The sequence below is a fragment of the Meles meles genome, chromosome 18, assembly GCF_922984935.1.
Source record: "Meles meles chromosome 18, mMelMel3.1 paternal haplotype, whole genome shotgun sequence".
NCBI lineage: Eukaryota > Metazoa > Chordata > Mammalia > Carnivora > Mustelidae > Meles > Meles meles.
Genome location: NC_060083.1, coordinates 11368471 through 11385876, shown reverse-complemented (window position 1 = coordinate 11385876; position 17406 = coordinate 11368471). Strand labels below are relative to the sequence as shown.

The window sequence follows — 17406 nt, the reverse complement described above, 5'->3', positions numbered from 1 at the left end:
ATGACGCCCAGGGGCCTGGGGTCCCAGCTCGTGCTCCCGTCCCACCAGGTATCGCCCATTGTGGGCATGATCACAGGCACGCTCATCCTCATCCTGGTCCCAGCAACCAAGAGAGGCCACGCCGACCAGCTCGGGGGGCAGGTCAGGGTGCACAGCTCGTGGCTCCGTGACATGAAAGCCCTGATCCGCAAGTGAGTGCAGCCGGGAGGGCTCTGGCGGGCAGGGGCCCTGGGTGGGCGGAGGACCCTCCCTGCCAGGCTGCCCACGGGCCAGTGCCCCTCACCCCTGCAGCCTGAGTGCATGGGGACAGCAGGGACAGGCTCGGGGGCCTCGCTCAGTGCCGCTGCCCCTGCCCCTCTCCAGTCGCAGCTACGTCTTCTCCTCCCTGGCCACGTCGGCCGTGTCCTTCGCCACCGGAGCCCTGGGCATGTGGATCCCGCTGTACCTGCACCGCGCGCAGGTCGTGCAGAAGACCGCGGAGACGTGCAGCAGCCCCCCGTGCGGGGCCAAGGACAGGTGGGGCCGGGCCGGGGGCGCGGGCGGCGGTCCTCCTGCCCCGGCTCGCCGCCCGCACCGACCCAGGCCCCCTGCCCTCTGTCCCCGCAGCCTCATCTTCGGGGCCATCACCTGCTTCACTGGCTTTCTGGGAGTGCTCACGGGCGCGGGAGCCACGCGCTGGTGTCGCCTGCGGACCCAGAGGGCCGACCCGCTGGTGTGCGCGGTGGGCATGCTGGGCTCCGCCATCTTCATCTGCCTCATCTTTGTGGCGGCCAAGAGCAGCATCGTGGGCGCCTACGTGAGTGCGGCGGGGGGCGCCCGCATGGGGGGTGGGGGTGGGCCGAGGGTGTGGGAAGTGCAGTCTGGCTTGTGGGGCTCCTTCCCACGGGGAGGCCCTCGTCGACTGCCCGCCCTTCCCCCTGCTCTGTCCAGGGCCCTGGGTGTCTTTTCGAGCTGCCAGCCTGCCTTGAGGTCCCTCTGTATTCTGCAGAGTCCTGGGAGCCTGAGTGCCCTGACATGTAGGCCCCGGGGAGGGGTGGGAAGCCTGGGGGGCTCCCTGCCAGCCCCCAGGTGGAGGGCCCTGATAGCCGCTGTGGTCTCTCCTGGACAGATCTGCATCTTTGTTGGGGAGACACTGCTCTTTTCTAACTGGGCCATCACCGCGGACATCCTCATGGTGAGGCCGGCCGGGGTTCCCTTGCGCCAAGCCAGGCTTCTGGACTCCTGGGGCAGCTGGAGGGGGTGGTGAAGAGGTTGAAGGCTGGCAGGCCTGTGGGGGATGGACAGAAGGCCAGGCAAGCTGGGGAGGTGGGCCTGGAGGCAGGGAAGGGACCAGGCTTCGGGGCCTGAAAGCCGAGCCCTGGGAGAGCAGAGGGATAGGCTGGGGCCGGATGGGGGAGGGGTGTCGGCAGGCTCCGCGTGGCTGGGAGGCTGGCACTGCCAGGCTGGCCTGAGGGGTGCAGCCTGCCAGTGTGTACCCCCCCCACCCGGTCCGAGCTCCAGGGGTCCTGCTCTCCCAGCCCAGCCTGGGTCCCGGGGGCGCCTGCCTGAGAGCCCGCGGCTGGGCTGGGTGGACAGAGGCGGTGTTCACAGGCCAACAATGGGCGCCCGACCAGCCAGCCAGGGACAAAGGGCCGTCTGAGCAGCGGCAGGGGCTGTGCCCCTGGGAGGAACCGGGAGGGGGTGTGGCCCCAATAACTGGCAGCAGGCACTGTGGTGGGGAGGCTTGGGGGGACATCCTCCCTGCTCAGGGCCAAGAGGGGCTGGGAGAAGGGAGCGCAGGGCCTGCTGTGGGGAGAGAGCCAGCAGGGCAGGCCTCCCTGGGAGGCGGGAGAGGGATGTCACTTGGGGTCTGGGCCACACTATGGGACAGCCCAGGGGATCAGAGTTGGCCTGGCGTGGGGGCCTCCTACTGGCTTTTCTCCTCCAGGAAGCCCACCCTGCTTCACTGGGGGGCCACCCCTCCATCCATGGGTAGGATTGGGGGTGCCTGACAGCCCTGGGCTCACGTGGAGCCAGGAGAGTGAAGGGAGGAGCAAGTCTGTGGTGCTGGGTGGGACTCCCGTGCCTGCCTTTGCCCCCGGGGGCAGCCCCAGCTGCTGGCAGGGTCTGGGTCCCAGGGAAATCCTGTCCCATTTTATTGTCACAGTTGCATGACTGATCACTGCTGGAAACGGGGCCACGCAGTCCCATCGGATCCAGCTGCCCCTCCCCCAGCCCTGTAAGGAGGAGACCCGTGGGCTGCCCCCCCACCGCTGCTCTGAGGCTTCGGAGGACCTACCTAGCCTGGGGGGGCTCCTGGCTCTGGGGGCAGCGGGGAATCGGGGTGAGGGCCGCCCCAGGCAGACCAGCCTGGGCCTTGCCATGTCCTCGTGGAGGGGAACCAGCATGGTCTTCGGCTTATGGATTCCAGCCCCAGTGCCGCAGCCCCAGTGCCGCAGCCCCCGTGTCGTCCGTGTGCCAGGCCTCCGTTTCCTGTGACCCCCGCATAGGTTCCCGGCCACACACCCAGGGCAAAACCTCAGGCAGCCTGTTCCCAGGGACCCTAGGAGTATGGGGACCCAAGGGACGCGGCTGGTCGCTGTGCCCTCTGGCATCTGACTTGTGGCCTCTTTGCAGTATGTGGTCATCCCCACGAGACGAGCCACGGCTGTCGCCCTGCAGAGCTTCACCTCCCACCTGCTGGGGGACGCCGGGAGCCCCTACCTCATCGGCTTTGTGAGTACCGGCGGCTGGGGGCGGCCTCATGAGGTGGAAGGCGCCCCCTGACCCGCTCCCGCCCCCACAGATCTCGGACCTGATCCGCCAGAGCACCAAGGACTCCCCACTCTGGGAGTTCCTGAGCCTGGGCTATGCGCTCATGCTCTGCCCCTTCGTGGTGGTCCTGGGCGGCATGTTCTTCCTCGCCACAGCCCTCTTCTTCCTCGGCGACCGCGCCAAGGCTGAGCAGCAGTGAGTGGGCGGGGTCGGGCACCTGCTGGCGGGGGACACATGGGGTCCCCTTGTGGCCCAGGCTTGCGGGAGGGGGACAGCTGGCCCATGCATGTCCCCTAGCCACCCAGGCTTTCAGGAGGGTCCCTTGGCTGCCCGGGCTTGCAGGGCTGGGGGGTGGGTTGGGGACAGCTGGCACATGTGGGTCCCGACTGCCCAGGCTTGTGGGAGGGGGATAGCTAGCAGGTCCCCTGGCCCCCCAGGATTGCCAGAGGGATCCCTGTCTGTCCAGCCTGCAGGAGGGGCTGTGGACGGCTCGCACGCCCAGGCTGGGGACAGGCTTTCAGGGAGGGGGGCTGAGTAGTTGGTCCGCATCCTCCTCTGGTTTTCTGACTTCTTTCTTCTCTCCTCTTTGCTCCTCTATCTCCTCTCCCCACCCTTGGGCTCTCCCACCTTCCCCTGGGGCTGACGAGGTCCCTGCCCGGCACGTCCGGCCAGCCGGCCCCCGAGATGCGATGTGCCAGAGCAGTGCCCGGGCCCGGCCGCCGCTGATCCACCACCTTGACCCCCGCCCGTCTCTCCCCCAGGGTGAACCAGCTGGTGATGCCGCCTGCATCTGTCAAAGTCTGAGGCCGTGAGTGCAGGCGGGCTGAGCAGCTCCCGGCAGGAGGGGTGGGGTGGGGGCCCCAGGGAATGTTCCAGAAGCAGGAGCAGCTTCTCCCGAGGCACCTCCTACCAACTCCAGGACCATGGCCATCTTCCTCTTGAAATGTGGCCCGCGCTGACTTGCTGGGTCAGGGGGGCAGGCAGGCTCCCACTTCCTTCCTCAGAAGGGATGAGGGCAGAGGTCGGGGCTGGGACTGGCGGGAACCCCTACTCCATCCGGGACTGTGCTCCCCAGCCCTCAAGAAGCGTGCCAGGTCCTAAGCTGACCTTCCTCTGAGCCCGGCCTCTGGGGGATGCTTTTCCCAGCAGCCCTCCCCCTCATCCCCTTGATGCCCCCAAAGCCCAGGGACAAGCCCATTTCTTCAAAGAGCAGGAAGACGAAAGGGACAGTCTGGACTGGCCCCTTCCAAAGCTCCCTGTGACCTGGACCCTCTTTCTAGGTGCCTCTGGGACCATGAAGACCCCTCACTGACACCCTCCTTGGGAGGTGTCCCACGGCACCCCGGCCCTACTGGGCTGTCTCGAAGCTTTGTGTGTGACCCAAGGCTGGGCACCCACCCTCTCTGGTCTGGGGCTGTGGAGTGGCCGTGGCTCCGAGAGGCCGTGTCCTCAGCGAGCGTGGAAGGATGTGTGTGGGGGAGCCACACAACTGCACAGACTCCCAGCCCCGAGGCCGGGCTGCAGACCCCCTGGGGCCCGGGACGAAGACAGCCTCCAATGGGCTTATGGGGAGAGCCTGGCCTGTCCCTGCCTTACAGGATCCCGGGCAAGCCTCTGCCATCCCCAGACCCCGGGGCCGGACGACTGGATTTCCCTGCGTGGCGTCTCTGAAGGCCTAGCGGCTCCGGGACTGTGGAGAGGAGGGTCCAACCTCATGCTTGGGGACACGGGGGCCACTCTGACCTCGGGGACGATGGACTCCAGCGGGCAGAGCCGCGTGCCCGTGGCTGGGCGCTTCCCAGCCTGGCTTGTCCCTGCAAAGGACACTGGTCTCTGCTGTCTGCAGGAACCCCGGTGGGGCCAACGGCCGGGGAGCCGGCATCTCCAGGGCTGAAGGCCCTGGAGGCCACTGCACCTGACCTGTGCCCCAGGCCTGGGTGTGGGAGCCACACGCCCCCCACCCCAGCGGCAGGGCCCAGGGTGCTAGCTGCTGGAGGAAGTAGCCACCCCATGAGGCTTCCTGTCCCAGGAAAGGGCCAGGAGTGAGGCCCGCACCCCAGGCTGGCTGCCGCAGTGCTCGGGGGCCCTACCACGGCCCCCATACCTGCCCGCTGGCGGAGCTCGCCCTACCCTGCCCCACGCGCTCCGCACACTGGCTAGAATCGAGGTGGCCGGCCCCGGCGACGCGCTGCCCTGTAGTTAGCTGGCGTGGCTTGTGCGTGTGCAAGCTAGCGGCACCCCGCTCCTTACCAAGCTCTGGGGCACCTATGGGGGTGGGACCCCCAAGACCAGCTCGGCCCCGACGGGGGGCCCCAGTGATGTTTTCTTGTTGTACAAGAACCACGTCCAAGTGTTGCCTCCTCTTCCTTCCGGAAGCCAAACTGCTCCTTTATTTTTCAGAGCTGCTGATCGTGAATCTCAGAGTCTTAAGAGAGAAGCCAAATATGTTCCTCTTGTAAATGAAGGAATAAACCTATTTAAATCATGCCATACTGGCTCCCAGGGCACAGCCACCTGGGGCGGGGGGCGCATGGGGACAGCAGGGGCACGCGGGGACAGCGGACACGGGAGTCCTTCCAGTGCCGGTACTTGCTGCGGGGCAAATGCAGGGGTCACGGAGCTCAGGGCTTCCTGGCCTTCTTGAGGGACGCTTTCTTTCTCTTGGCCCCGCTCTGGAGCAGGCTGGGGCTCCTGCTGGCCAGAGACAACCTGGCCTTCTTCCGCGGCAGCGCAGACTGCGGCAACTTGCCGGACACCCCCTTCTCGGGCAGATCCTTCTGAGGCTGCTTTCTGCCGGTGGGCACCGCGGGGGACACAGGCCTGGCTCCATTCACCTGGGAGGGCCTCTGCTTTTTCTCTTGCAGCTTTGGGGTCTTGGCAGGAGCACTGGGACTCGTGGCATCTGGGGCTGGCCTCTTGGTGGCAGGTGTCCCATTGGTCTGGGTGGGCCCCTGGGCCTTCCTCTTCTTCCTCTTTTTCTTGCCTGTGCTGGGGGGCTGATCGCTCCCGGAGGCCATGGGCTTGGCCTCCTCCGCCGGCACCGCACCTTCCGACTTTCGCTTCTTGCGCTTCTTGGTTTCCGGCAAGAACCCCTTTTTCTTCCTCTTCGTACTAAGGGGGCTCTGCGTGACCCTGGGGACTTCCCTGGCCTCCTTCTTCTCTGACTTGGGGCGCCTTGGAGACAGGATGCAAAGTAAGGGCGTGCCCAGTGAGAGGTGTGGTCCTCCCCACCATGCTCCCCGCCCGAGGGAGTCGCCAGGCCCCCCCAGGACCTACTGGACTCCGAGGGCCTTCATGGCCTGCCAGTAGAGGTCGCAGAGGCGGCTGCAGCCGGCCGAGCGCCCCCCTGGCTGCAGCCTCTGCTGCTGGCTCTGCAGCACGCCCAGCACGCCGGTCAGGTCCACGGTCAGATTCTGCGGGCAAGGGACACCGTGGCTGCCGCAGGGACCAGAGACAGGGCCCCTGCCAGGCTCTGGGTCCCACATTCTCCCACCACCAGCATCCTTGCTAAGGATCCCGTCCTGGGCTGGACTGGGGGACTGACCTCCCCAGCTGCCGCCCAGCCCACGAGCACTTCCCTCTGCAGGTGCGGCCCTCCCTACCATCCTCCTGTGGGGCAGGCGCCCCTCGGCCCAGCCCGGGCTCCGTCGCCACCTCGGTGCGCCACCCACCTCCTGATGGACGGTCCTGAGGAGGGTGTTGAGCAGCCCCAGGGAGGACAGCTCCTGCTGCTGCTCCGACTTGCTCTGCGCCTCCCCCAATGTCCGCAGGTTCTAGGGGAAATGCTGGCTCAATACCAGAGCCCCAAGGGGGGAAAGGCCCCAACAGGGCAGCCCAGCCCCAGCGACCCACCCCAGCAGGAACGCGGTGAGGCCCGCAGCCCTCACCTCCGTGACCTTCACCAGGATCTGGCTGACCAGCTGCTCCCACTCGGGGTCCTCAAAGCACAGCCGCAGCTCCCGTGTGGGCAAGGCCTTCTGCAGCAGCACACAGGCTTGGGCCTGGTTGGGGGCGGGATGGGGGCCTCAGCGAGCCATGGGTGGACTCCACAGGCCCCAGGAGCGGCCACCACCTGGGCCCAGCACTCTCCCCAGGCAGGTGCAGGAGCCAAGGCCAGGGGCGGCGGGGACAGTGCCCGGCCCACACATCAGCTCGGTGCCCTCCTGCAGCCTGCCCGTCAGCCCAGCCCTGGGGGACGGCCACATCTGAGTGCACACGTCAAGGAGCTCGGGGTTCAGGCCACATGGGGGGTGGCAGCAGCAGGGGGTGAAGCTCTTCCTCCTGACAGTGATCCTGTGCCCTCGCCAGAGCACCTCCAGGGCCTCCCAAACACCCGGGCGGAGACGGTCACACGGGTAACTTTGACAGGCCTGGGACTGGGGTCCAGGGCTGGGGTCCCGGAACAGGCCTACCTGATGGCGGGGCCGTGCCTGGCCTGTCACGTGCTGGATCACGATGGGAAGCAGGCTCTTACAGAGAACCTACGGACGGCAGGACAGGACAATGAGCTGGGCCGGGCCGCGCAGGGGTCCCGGGGGTGGGCCGGCCCCGACACTCACCGGATGCCGGGAGAAGAGGCTGAGGAACATAGGCACGGTCAGCGGGCTGTTGCGCTTGGTCAAGAAGGAGGTCAGCGCTGAGGAGAAGATCGGGGTCACGAGGCTCAGATCCAAGCCGCCACTAACCTGCGCCACGGGGGAGAGCAGCTGCGTGATGCCGGAGAAAGTGACGGGCACAGCCGTCCTCAGGGTGCTGGGAGGCGGCTCCCGGGAGTCACGGCCTCCACTTCCCCTCCGTGACCCCACAGCCACGCTCCAGCGGCTGAGCCTTCCTGGGCCGGGGCCTGCTCACCTCGGGGCCCCTGGGCTTGGGGCCGGCTTTCTCCTTCTTCTGGGGCTTGCAGGTGGCGGCGGCAGCACTGTTGCCCTTGAGCACGCGGAGCAGGTAGAGGGCCGCGTTGAAGTAGTAGAGGGAGAGGGAGGCGTCGGCCTGGCGGCCTGCCTGCTGCACCAGCCGCTCCACCTGTGCGTACAGAGCCCCCACGCCGCGGCCCACGTCGTGGCAGTAGTGCCGGGAGCGGCACAGGTGGTGTCTGCGGCGGGGGAGGGGTGGAGGAGCCGGTCACCACACCCCCCCCACCCCACCGAGCAGAGCCTGCCCCCCCCACGCGTCCCAGTTCACAGGCGGGGAGGGCACAGAGGGCAGGGGTCTGACCGCGGCGGCAGGGATGGGCTCGGGGCCACCTGCAGCTCTGCTGAGGGTGAGCGAGAGGAGAAACCAGCGTCAGGGGCTGAGCCTGCAGCACGGGCAAACCTGCCTCCCCTAGGACAGAGGCTTCTGGGCCCTGAGACTCGGGTCCGCGGTGCTCAGGGCATGAGGACCAGGTCATCCACAAACTCAACCCCGACAGGTAGTGGGGACAGCCCGCTGAGCAAAAGCGACCTGGGGCTGGCAAGGACATGCGGGGGTGGGGGGTGTCGAGGTCCGTCCTGCCTCGCCAGCCTCTCCGTGAAGCTCGCTCGGGCCCTCAGGTCCGGCCCCGTCCATGCTGGGGCCGACAGACCCACACCCTGCTTTCCTGCGGGGACCCCCGCCAGGCTCTGGTTCTGAGCCTCTGCGCCCGCCAGCCCCGCCCGCGGCCGCGCACTCACGTGAAGATGCGGGCCGTCTTGTGCAGCAAGTCCTGCTCCTGCTTGGAGCTGCTGGTGCGCATGCTGCGGCGGATCACGTCCAGCAGCGGCTCCAGCAGCTCCAGCACCAGCGGGTTCTCGGGCTGCTTAGTCACCAGCACCTCGATCAGGTCCAGGACCTGCGGCCACGGGGACAGGTCAGCGGGGGCGGGGCGTGCGGGGGCATAGCACTGCCGGCGGCTCTCGCACTCACCCGGATCTGGAAGTCTCTCCGGAGCACCTTCTCCTTCCGCAGCTTGTTTTTCTCATCCTTCCGGGCCTGGATGCGCAGCTTCTGCTCGGCGAAGAGGCTGGCGAGGTTCTGGTCCAGGGCCATCATGGCCTCGTCCCCCAGCTCCTCATCGTCGTCATCCTCTCCGTCCACCGCACCCTGAGGGACAGACGCCCGCTGAGCAGCTGGCCGCTGGCTGCAGGCGCCCCCCCCCCCTTCACCCCCCCGCCACTGCTCACCAGTGCCTTCCCTGCCTGCAGCACGGCCATGAGCTGCTCCCGGAAGCCCTGGTCCACGTCCCCGTCCCGGTCCTCCTCGTTGCTGTCCTCGTCGTCACTGTCGTCCTCGCTGGCCGAGGGTCTATCGTCCTCACTGTCTGAGCTCTTGTCCTGCGGGATCCCCTGCGTTACACCTCCCATTGCTCGCCCCACCTCCGCCTGCCCACCCCTCCTGCCACGTACCTCCCCGCTCTCCGACTGCTTCTCGGAATCGTCCGTGACCACCACGTTGTCCTCGTCCGGGCTCTTCTCAGGATTCAGCACCTGAACAGATTCCCCGACGGCTGACAAACCTGTCGCCGCAGACACCGCCCCCCACACCAGGCCCCGTCCAGTCTCAGCCCAGAGGCCCCCATCTCAGGGAGGAGAATGGAACCCGGAGAGGAGGGCACACCCTGGGGGGCAGGGAGCACAGCACTGTCTGGCGAGACTCCCAACCGCTCTGCACGTTACGGCAACGACGAGGGGGCCCTCGTCCTGTGGCAAGCCCTGTCCCAGACCCCACTTCCCCACACGCCCCGGCTTACATCCAGGATCAGCTGCAGAGCCCGTGGGGTCAGGTGGACGCACACGTGGCTGAACACGGTCCGGGCCACCTGGCGCATCAGGTGGCTGGGCTGGGCCAGCAGGGCCAGCAGGATCTCCACCAGCACCTCCACCCACGGCGGCTCCTGGGGGGCTGCAGGCGGGAGAGGCTTAGCTGGGTCCGTGAGGACGTGCCCACCCGCCCAGCCCCGGGGGCAGTGACCCACTGGCAGCCTTGGAGCGAGTCCGGCGGGGCTTCTCTCCCAGGCTCTTCTGGATACAGGTCTGGATGTCTGCCAGCAGCTCGCAGCTCTCCGCGGGGGACTGGGGCAGGGCGAGGACAGGATCAAGGGCAGGCCCCACTCCTGGCCCCTCTAAGACCCTCCCAGCCAGGACTGAGCAGCCCAGGTACCCACGGCCTCAGCACCCAACAGGCCACTGTGGGGCCTGGGAGCCCGATGACGCTAAAATGTCCCCCCACGCTGACTGCGATGTCCCTACAGAGCACCAGGACCGTTAACTGGAGCAGATTCCAGGCCACTTCGCCCCCACTGTGCCGGGGTTAGCCCAGAAGTTGCCCTGCCCAGGAGTTGGGGGAGCCGAAGCCCCCTGTGGGGCCCGTCCCAGCACAGCACGCAGCTTCCATGCCTGACCGGGGTGGCAGAGTGCGGCTGGGCTGGGCCGTCTGCGCCCCACACCCTTCATCCAGGACGGCTGCACACGCAGTTCCGGGGTGAGCTGAGCGCCCAGTTGGGGGGCAGCTGCCAAGGGCATCCTGTGCCCACTGCCACCCGGCTGCCATCAGAGGCCGACGCCAGGACCCGAAGGGACACTGAGGCCCCATGTGTGCACACACATGCAGACACGTGCTGTGCACAGACCGACACACACAGAGCCCACACACACCTCACACGGACGTGCACAGAGCCCACACACACACCCTCGGCACAGACCGCTAGAGACACAGACCGATACACGCTGCACGCACACACACAGGCCACACACCCCACACACAGACAGGTGCAGACGCAAAACGACACAGGCCACACGCACGGACATGTGGAGACCAGCACGCGCACACACCACAGATGCGTACACCCACACCTCAGAGACCGACACACGCGCACACACAACCCGCCTGCAGGCCGGGCTCGGGTGTCTGTCTGGAAGCACAGACCGCGACCCTGACACTGGCCCAACGGGCAGAAGGCAGCGCCAGAAAGCGCGAGACCGTCCCGCAGCCTGAGGGGAGGCGGGCCTCCGGAGGAGCCAGGACAAACCCCGAGGGTTGAGCCCCAGCTTCACTAAGAGCTTCTGGGTGGAGAGGACGGAGATATCGAGAGACGCCGTCATCGGCGTGGGGACACAGACGTGCAGGCCACGACCATGGGGCACAGAGCCCCACACTGGGAAGCCACAGGGACACGTGCTAACCCCCATCTGCCACGGCGGCTGCCAATGGGTGAGGTTTGGGGGGAGGTCAGGGCCTCGCTCCTCACAGACTGTGGACTACGGCCTCCGCAAGCGCTGAGGGAGCAGGCCCGTCCCGGAAGGCCGCGTGTCCTCTGACACACCTCCCACCTCTGCGCGGGCAGGCAAGTCTGGGGGTCCGTCGGGAGAGCGCAGTCAGACCCGAGGGCCCATCCCAGGCCACGGCTGTGTGGCCTGCGCCAGGTTACTCGGCCGGGAGCTCTGGCCGCCCCACCCGGCAAACGAGGCGGCACCTGCTGCAAAACTGGGGGAGTAAGAAATGCTGCACGGGCAGCTCGGCACACGACGGAGGCCCAGAAAGTGGACGGAGCGGCTCTTCCTTGGACTGTAACCCCACCAGGGCCCACACTGCCAGTCTCGACTCGCAGAGCCCCCAGGCCGCGGCCCGCTCCCCTCCAGGCCGCCGTACCTTGAAGAGGTAGATGCCCACGAGGAAGAGCAGGTGCTGGAAAGCACTGGCCTTGGCCTTGGTCTCTGCAGAGCAGGCCTCCAGCTCCTTCAGCGTCTGCAGCATCCTGCGGTGACACAGGCAGGCTCTCAGGCCTCTGCTGCCTCCTGGGCCCTGGGGCGTCCCACCTGCCCCCTGGAAACCACAGCCCCTCACCGGTCCCAGGCCTGGCGCTGCTGCGTGGTAAAGGGCGTCAGGGGGGTCACGTTGCGGCCGTGGTTCAAGAGCAAGTCTGCGAACTGTACCAGCCGGTGGGTCCAGGGCTGCCCGTCTGGGGTCTGCGCTGGCACCTGCCTGAACTGGGTGCTGATGGTCTGCAGCAGGCTGGGAGAGCGGGGCTGGGGTCACCGGCCAGGCCGCGGACACAGCCGCCTCCCAGCACGCCCACACCCCGCCCCGCTGGAGCTCACTGGGCCTCCACGTGCTCCCGGCTGAGAACCAAGGAAGCAAGCGAGCTCGTCCCGCCCGCTCCAAGGCTGCCCACGGCCCACCTGAAGAAGGCGCTGCTGACCACCTCCCGGGTCCGGCTCTCCAGAGCGAAGGAGAACCGCTGCTCTGTCTCCGGGATCTGGGACGTGGGCTTCTTTGTTTCAAAGAACGAGTGGAAGAAACAAAACCTGGGGAAGGCAGGAGCGCCACGGGTCTCAGCAGCCCCCGCCCAGGATGGCATCACCCAGGGCCCAGGGACAGGTAGTGGCACAAGCAACATTTCCCAAGTCCGATCTCCAGCCAAGCCGCACTTGGCCTAACCGCGGCGAAACTGGAGTCTGTCCCTCGGAAGCAGGCCACACATGAGGCCGCCACATCAGAGCACACCATGGCCTCTGCAGACGCAGGCTGCCGCCCCCCTCCTCCGCCCCCTGGCCGCGTGGTGAGGGCTGAGAGCACCTGGCAGAGGCGAACCCAGTGCTGGGGCCTCCCTAGCCCCGCAGGTGTCTGCAGGGCCCACGGCTAACCCTAACCTTTCCTTTCAGGGGCTCCTGGGGTTTTTCCCTAAACCGCCTTCTGCCTAAGGGGCAAGAATGGCCTACTCCCCCTGGCAACCCGACCTCAGGGCTCCTACGAGGGGGCTGCGGGCAGAGCCTGTCCCACCTGGCCACCTCTTCAATCAAGTCGTCCTCCTTCTCCGCGTGCAAGGCGTCCACGATGCTGACCAGGCGAAGGATGACCCACTTGCGCAGCCGGAACACAGCTCGCTCGGGCCTGCGGGGAGCCGGGTTACTGGTTCCGTACCACTCTGCCCACCTCGGAGACGGAAACGCAGAGCTCTCCCAGCCCGGCCACCAGCACGGGAACACACAAGGAAACTCGGGCCTTCAGGGAGAGTGGCAGCTCGGCCCTCCCTTCCCCTCCCTTCCCGGGGCAGCCATCCAGTGGGAACGCGGCCCAGCTCCCCATCCCCCAGCTCCGCATGCCCACTCACCCGTGCAGCGAAGTGTCCTGGGCTTTCTTCTGGTTGCTGGTGCTGAAGTCCACCAGGGAGTCCAGGTCGGGCCGGAGAAACGTGGTCTGTAGCCAGGCCACGTAGCCCTTGAGGGCACGGGGACTCAGGGACCGCACAACCCTCCAGAATGTGGGCAGGACAGGGAGGCCCTGGTTGGTAATGCGGGTGAAGGCCACCACCACGGCCAACTGCCGCTCGGGGTCATCCCGGCAGCCCTCCAGGAAGGCAGCCACGTACTCGTTCATCTCCGGAGCGAACTTGAACTGGTTTGGGAGCTGTGAGAGTCAGGCCAACACCGGGGTCACCTGCCAGGAGGGTCCAACGGTCCCACCACCCTGTTCTCCAACAGGTGACACCGAGGCCTGGCAAAGCCCTATGTCGTCCAGGGCCAGACCACGCCGCCCCCGCCCCGCAACCCCAGCACGCCCACTGCGCATCACAGTGGGCCGCCAACCCCCACTCCCCCCAGGACAGGCTGGGTTCCCGGCTCAGGGAGGGCGGAGCAGGGTCCCGGCTGGGGCATCAGCCCCCTTGTCCAGCTCCTGGATGTGTCACCATGCCACGCGCCCACCACGTGACTTTGTGTAGCTGCAAGTGTCATCTTCATGACAACCCCTCACTGAGGGCCCCTTCTGTCATCTCACAGATGAAGAAGAGTAGCCACTAACTTTTCAAAGCCACAGGGATCCAAATGGTGCCTGTGGGATGTGGAGCTGTCGGTGCGGCTGCCCTGCCCCCGCCGCAGCCAGAACAGGGGGGTGGCCGCACCCTATGCCCAGGCGCCCGCCGTGAGCGCTCCAGGGGACGTGACCCGTCATCTTCGTGGAGGCTCTGCCGAAGACGCCGGGCTCACAGAGGCGAGGCAGGCTGGGGCCAGGGGGCAACCCGGCTCCCAAGCCTCAACTCCTAACAAGCACAGGTCTCTCCCGCCCAGTGTGGACGCGGCATGGGGCCGCACACGGCACTCGACAGTCACGGACCAGGACGGCTCCCCTCACTGGAGCGCCAGGTGGGGGTCGGGAGGTCTGGGCGGGCCGCTGGCCACACACACCTGCGCTGAGGGGCCTAAGGCTGGAAGGACTGACCCCACCAAAGTCCACTCAGAAGGGAAGGGTGGGGACAGCCAGGTGGCTCACCTCACCCAGAGGGAAGGGGCCCCCGTTTCCCCAGCAGGACTGCCAAGGCAGGAGACTGGGGACGCCGCAGCCAAGAGCAACCCTCTTCCCAAGAAGCTGGCTGACCCCCGAGGCACCCGCCCTCCTGGCAGTGCTGGGGGGGGGGGAGGATACCCACCTTAGCGGTGACCATGTGCTCCCCAAAATGCCGGATCAGGTCTCCCTGCATCACCAGGGGCAGCTGCTCCTCGGACAGCAGGGGCAGGGCCGCGCCCAGCAGGCGGAAGCACAGGTAGCTGGGGGCGCAAGGAGCCCGCTCAGAGCCCTGCGGCGCCCTCCGAGTCCGGCGGAGCTGGGGCCCGAGCCCGGCCCGCCCCCGAACTGGGGCCCCGCACACCTGGCCATCCCCCACCCCCACCCCGAGCTGGGCCCCACGCACCTGGTCCCCCCCCAACGCTGAGCTGGGCCCCCACGCACCTGGCCGGCCAGAACTGCTTCTTCAGGAGGCCCTGCTCCACCACCTCCTTCCAGAACCGCGGGAACTTGCCCTCCCGCAGTGATAGGCGGAGAAGGTCCAGAGCCACGGCGGGCAGCTTGCGCTCCTTCTTCACGGAGGCAGCTGCCGTCTTCAGGACGTTCACCAGTCTGGGGAGGGGCGGAGGGACTCAGGGGGCGCCAGCCCACCAGGTAGCAGGTCCCCGGGGGGCCCATCCTCCCCGCCCTCACACCTGGGGATGTTCTCATCTGAGAACAGGTTGACTGGTCCCGTCAGCTCTTTGAGCTTCTCCGGCACCTTCTGCTGGGCCAAGAGGAAGAGCTCCAGGTGCTCGGGGGAGCCCAGGACTGAATTCAAGTCCGCCTTGAGGACTTTAGGCAGGATCACCTGCAACGTGGCTTCTGGGACCTGGTGTGGGGACACAGGTTGGGGGAGGGTCGCGCCGTCCAGCACCTGTGCCACTTCCCCTGAGGTGAGCCCCGTGGCCCTGTTGCACCTGCTAGGCTTCTGTGAGGCCCCCCACAGTGCCACCTGAGGTGGGACAGCCGTCCCCACCCTGCTAGGCACCAGAACCCTGAGAAGCTGTTTGTTACGGAGCTCACTCCACGGCCAATCCTGGGGCCTTGGGTTTTTAACAACTGCCCCACCGATGCTGACTAACTACTCTCTTAACTACCCCTCTTTTTGTTGATTCAGGACTAGCTCGTTTTAAATATCTACTTATCAAAGAGAGCAACTGCGAGAGCAGGCATGCGTCGGGGGAGCCGCAGAGGCAGCAGCAGGCTCCCCACTGGGCAAGGAGCCCGACATGGGGCTTGATCCCAGGACCCCAAGCTGAAGGCAGGTGCCGAACCCACTGAGCCTCCCAGGGGCCCCGAGGGTGAGTTCATTTCCTGTACGAGCTACGCCGAGTGGAGAGCTGGGACTTGAGTTCATGCCCCTGCCTCTTCCTCCAAAGCTAAGGGTTCTAGGTGCTGGCCCACCTCCCTTTCCCCAGCAGGGCCACGGGGCCCTGGGGGTCAGCTCTGCCCAAAACAAAAATAGCAAACATGTTTAATTCGCTTGCCATGTGGCAGGTGCTGCTCTAGAACGGCGCCGTCCAACTGACAGCAGCTGAGCTCTCGGAGCGCAGTCCTGAGCGGAGATGGCTCCGAGAACAAGATACACGAGGGACCGGACAGGAGAAGAACGTAAGGAGCCTCTGCAACTTCCGCACCGATCATGTGTGGAAACGTCACTCCAGATCTGCTAGATTAAACGCCTCCCCGGGGACACCGCTGCTCTGTGGTGTCCAGGCTTCCACTCTCAGCCTCTCCACCTGGGGCCCCACGGCGGGAAGCCCGTACCTCGGAGAGAATGTCCACCAGGGCCTTCTGGGGCTGCTCCTGCAGGTGGTTGTGGTGCTGGGCCAGGCTCTGCAGCAGCTTTATGGACTTCATCAGCGCCTCGGAGTCCTGGTGCCCAGAGAGGGAACACGGTTATGAGCAGGGCACGCCACACTCCAGCCCGCCCACATGCCCCCTGCCCCCAAAGCTCTCACCTTCACCAGCCTGCCGGACTGAAAGAGAGCTAGCACCCCAAAGAGGTTTGCAAAAAGAGCAGGTCTCATCATTGCCTAGAAAGGAGTTCAGACATCAGTGAAAAAGGCCCAGGAACCCCAGCCTGGGGCTGTCCATCTCCCCCAGGCTGCTCTCACCTTCTTAACTTTCTGCAAGTCGTGCTTCTCCTGGATCTGCTGCAGGACGCTGCACAAGGGGATGTCTTCGAAGGACTGCAGCAGCTGCCGGGGGTTTCCAGCAGGAGGGCAAGCGGTTCAGGGAGGGGAGATCCAGCCCCACCCGAGAGACCCCAGGCTCCTTCCAAGTCTCCCTTCGACTTCTGGCGCAAGGCCCCCGGGGCCTCTGGGTGCCCACCCCAAGCAGTGCTGGTGTTCAGTGAACATGGCTGCTGGAGGGAGCTCAGGCTCGCCTCCCCGCCCCGGGCCCATGAGGCTTCAGAAAACAGCTCCACTGGCTGAGACTCCGTTAGCCCCTCTCCACAGCCTGCTCTGAGCCACCCCCAGCGAGGTTGCTAAGGGATTGGGTCTGGAACGCCCTCTCGGCTGCCCACATGCCTCCGCGGAGGCCTCTAAGCCCCTCCGTGCCCCTGGAGGGAAGAGCGCGCCGAACCTCGCCAAGGGACGGTAACCCACCCCAGAGCTCACTCTGCCCGGTCAGGGACCCCCAGAGAGAGGCTGGTCCACCCACGTCCCCAGAAAAAAAAACTGCTCAACCCTCGGCCCACCCGCCTGGGCGTCCCTGGGCACAGGCCCCGCTCGGTTTCCCCACTTCCGCGCGGGGACGGCGCTCGGCTCGGACGCCCGCCCTCCCCACTCCCCAGCGCCCCGAGCGCCCGGCTCTACCCCTTACGGACCCGCCGCTCACCTGCGCCAGGGCCAGACTATAGCAGGGCCGGGCGGTCTCTCGGCCGACCCCGAGCCCGGTGATGAGGCGCTTCAGGGCGTACGTCCTCTCGGGTCCCTGCCGGAGCGAGCGCGGCCGGCAGTGAGTACGGGGGTCCTGCGGGGCGCACCGCCACCCCCGCCGCGCGCCCCTGCCCTGCCCCTGCCCGCCGCCGCGCAGCCCCCCGCCCCTGCCCTACCCCTGCCCTGTCCGCCGCGCGCCACCAGCCCCTGCCCTGTCAGCCGGGCGCCCCCCGCCCGCCGGCGCACCTGGGGCCTCGCGCGCAGGTACCCCAGCAGCTTCTCCGTGGCTTCCAGCCGCGTCTCCTGCTCGGGCTTCGCGATGTCCCAGAAGAAGTCCAAGAACTCGCGGCTCTGCTGCAGCAGCCCCTCCCGGTCTGTCGGCCGCGGGCCGCTAGTGGCCGCCCCCCCGGGGGACGCAGACCCGGCAGGGACCCGACACTCCATGTCTTCCTCGCGCCGCGAACACGTGGGCTCTGAAGACGGCCTCTTC

At 67.0% G+C, this 17406-nt stretch overlaps 2 protein-coding genes across 6 annotated transcripts in view; one reads left to right on the top strand and one right to left on the bottom strand.

The window, feature by feature from the left end:
- The window catches only part of SPNS2 (sphingolipid transporter 2), a 29795-nt gene extending 24553 nt beyond the window's left edge, over positions 1-5242 (top strand). For 2 of the 5 annotated variants that reach the window (XM_045986358.1, XM_045986359.1), the window contains 8 exons: positions 49-191; positions 364-516; positions 607-796; positions 1109-1174; positions 2617-2715; positions 2786-2949; positions 3371-3562; positions 4035-5242. In XM_045986358.1, the coding sequence (XP_045842314.1) occupies positions 49-191; positions 364-516; positions 607-796; positions 1109-1174; positions 2617-2715; positions 2786-2949; positions 3371-3562; positions 4035-4425 (1398 nt within the window). In that variant the 3' untranslated portion in view covers positions 4426-5242. The remainder of the gene's footprint in view (positions 1-48; positions 192-363; positions 517-606; positions 797-1108; positions 1175-2616; positions 2716-2785; positions 2950-3370; positions 3563-4034) is intronic. The other 3 variants (XR_006815996.1, XM_045986360.1, XM_045986357.1) reach the window with 3 other exon arrangements.
- On the bottom strand, positions 5108-17389 carry MYBBP1A (MYB binding protein 1a). Its single transcript, XM_045986356.1, has 26 exons — positions 17163-17389; positions 16876-16971; positions 16149-16232; positions 15993-16067; positions 15799-15906; positions 14685-14860; positions 14434-14601; positions 14135-14252; positions 12821-13116; positions 12490-12600; positions 11889-12014; positions 11554-11721; positions 11359-11464; positions 9686-9782; positions 9461-9612; positions 9117-9197; positions 8895-9044; positions 8638-8814; positions 8406-8563; positions 7606-7846; positions 7314-7439; positions 7167-7235; positions 6642-6755; positions 6426-6527; positions 6031-6167; positions 5108-5928 (listed from the first exon to the last, which is right to left on the bottom strand). The coding sequence occupies exons 1-26, from the start codon at positions 17358-17360 to the stop codon at positions 5376-5378; spliced, it is 3987 nt and encodes a 1328-aa protein (XP_045842312.1). The 5' UTR covers positions 17361-17389; the 3' UTR covers positions 5108-5375.
- Positions 17390-17406: the final 17 nt, after the last annotated feature.

What these genes read in the sequence shown, in the direction of transcription:
- MYBBP1A (XM_045986356.1), bottom strand. Translation starts at nt 17,360, where the DNA reads ATGGAGTGTCGGGTCCCTGCCGGGTCTGCGTCCCCCGGGGGGGCGGCC. An exon ending in AGTCCGGCAGGCTGGTGAAG is followed by an intron (nt 15,907 to 15,992) that starts GTGAGAGCTTTG and finishes TCTGGGCACCAG; the next exon opens with GACTCCGAGGCGCTGATGAA. An exon ending in TGGTGGACATTCTCTCCGAG is followed by an intron (nt 14,861 to 15,798) that starts GTACGGGCTTCC and finishes TCCCCACACCAG; the next exon opens with GTCCCAGAAGCCACGTTGCA.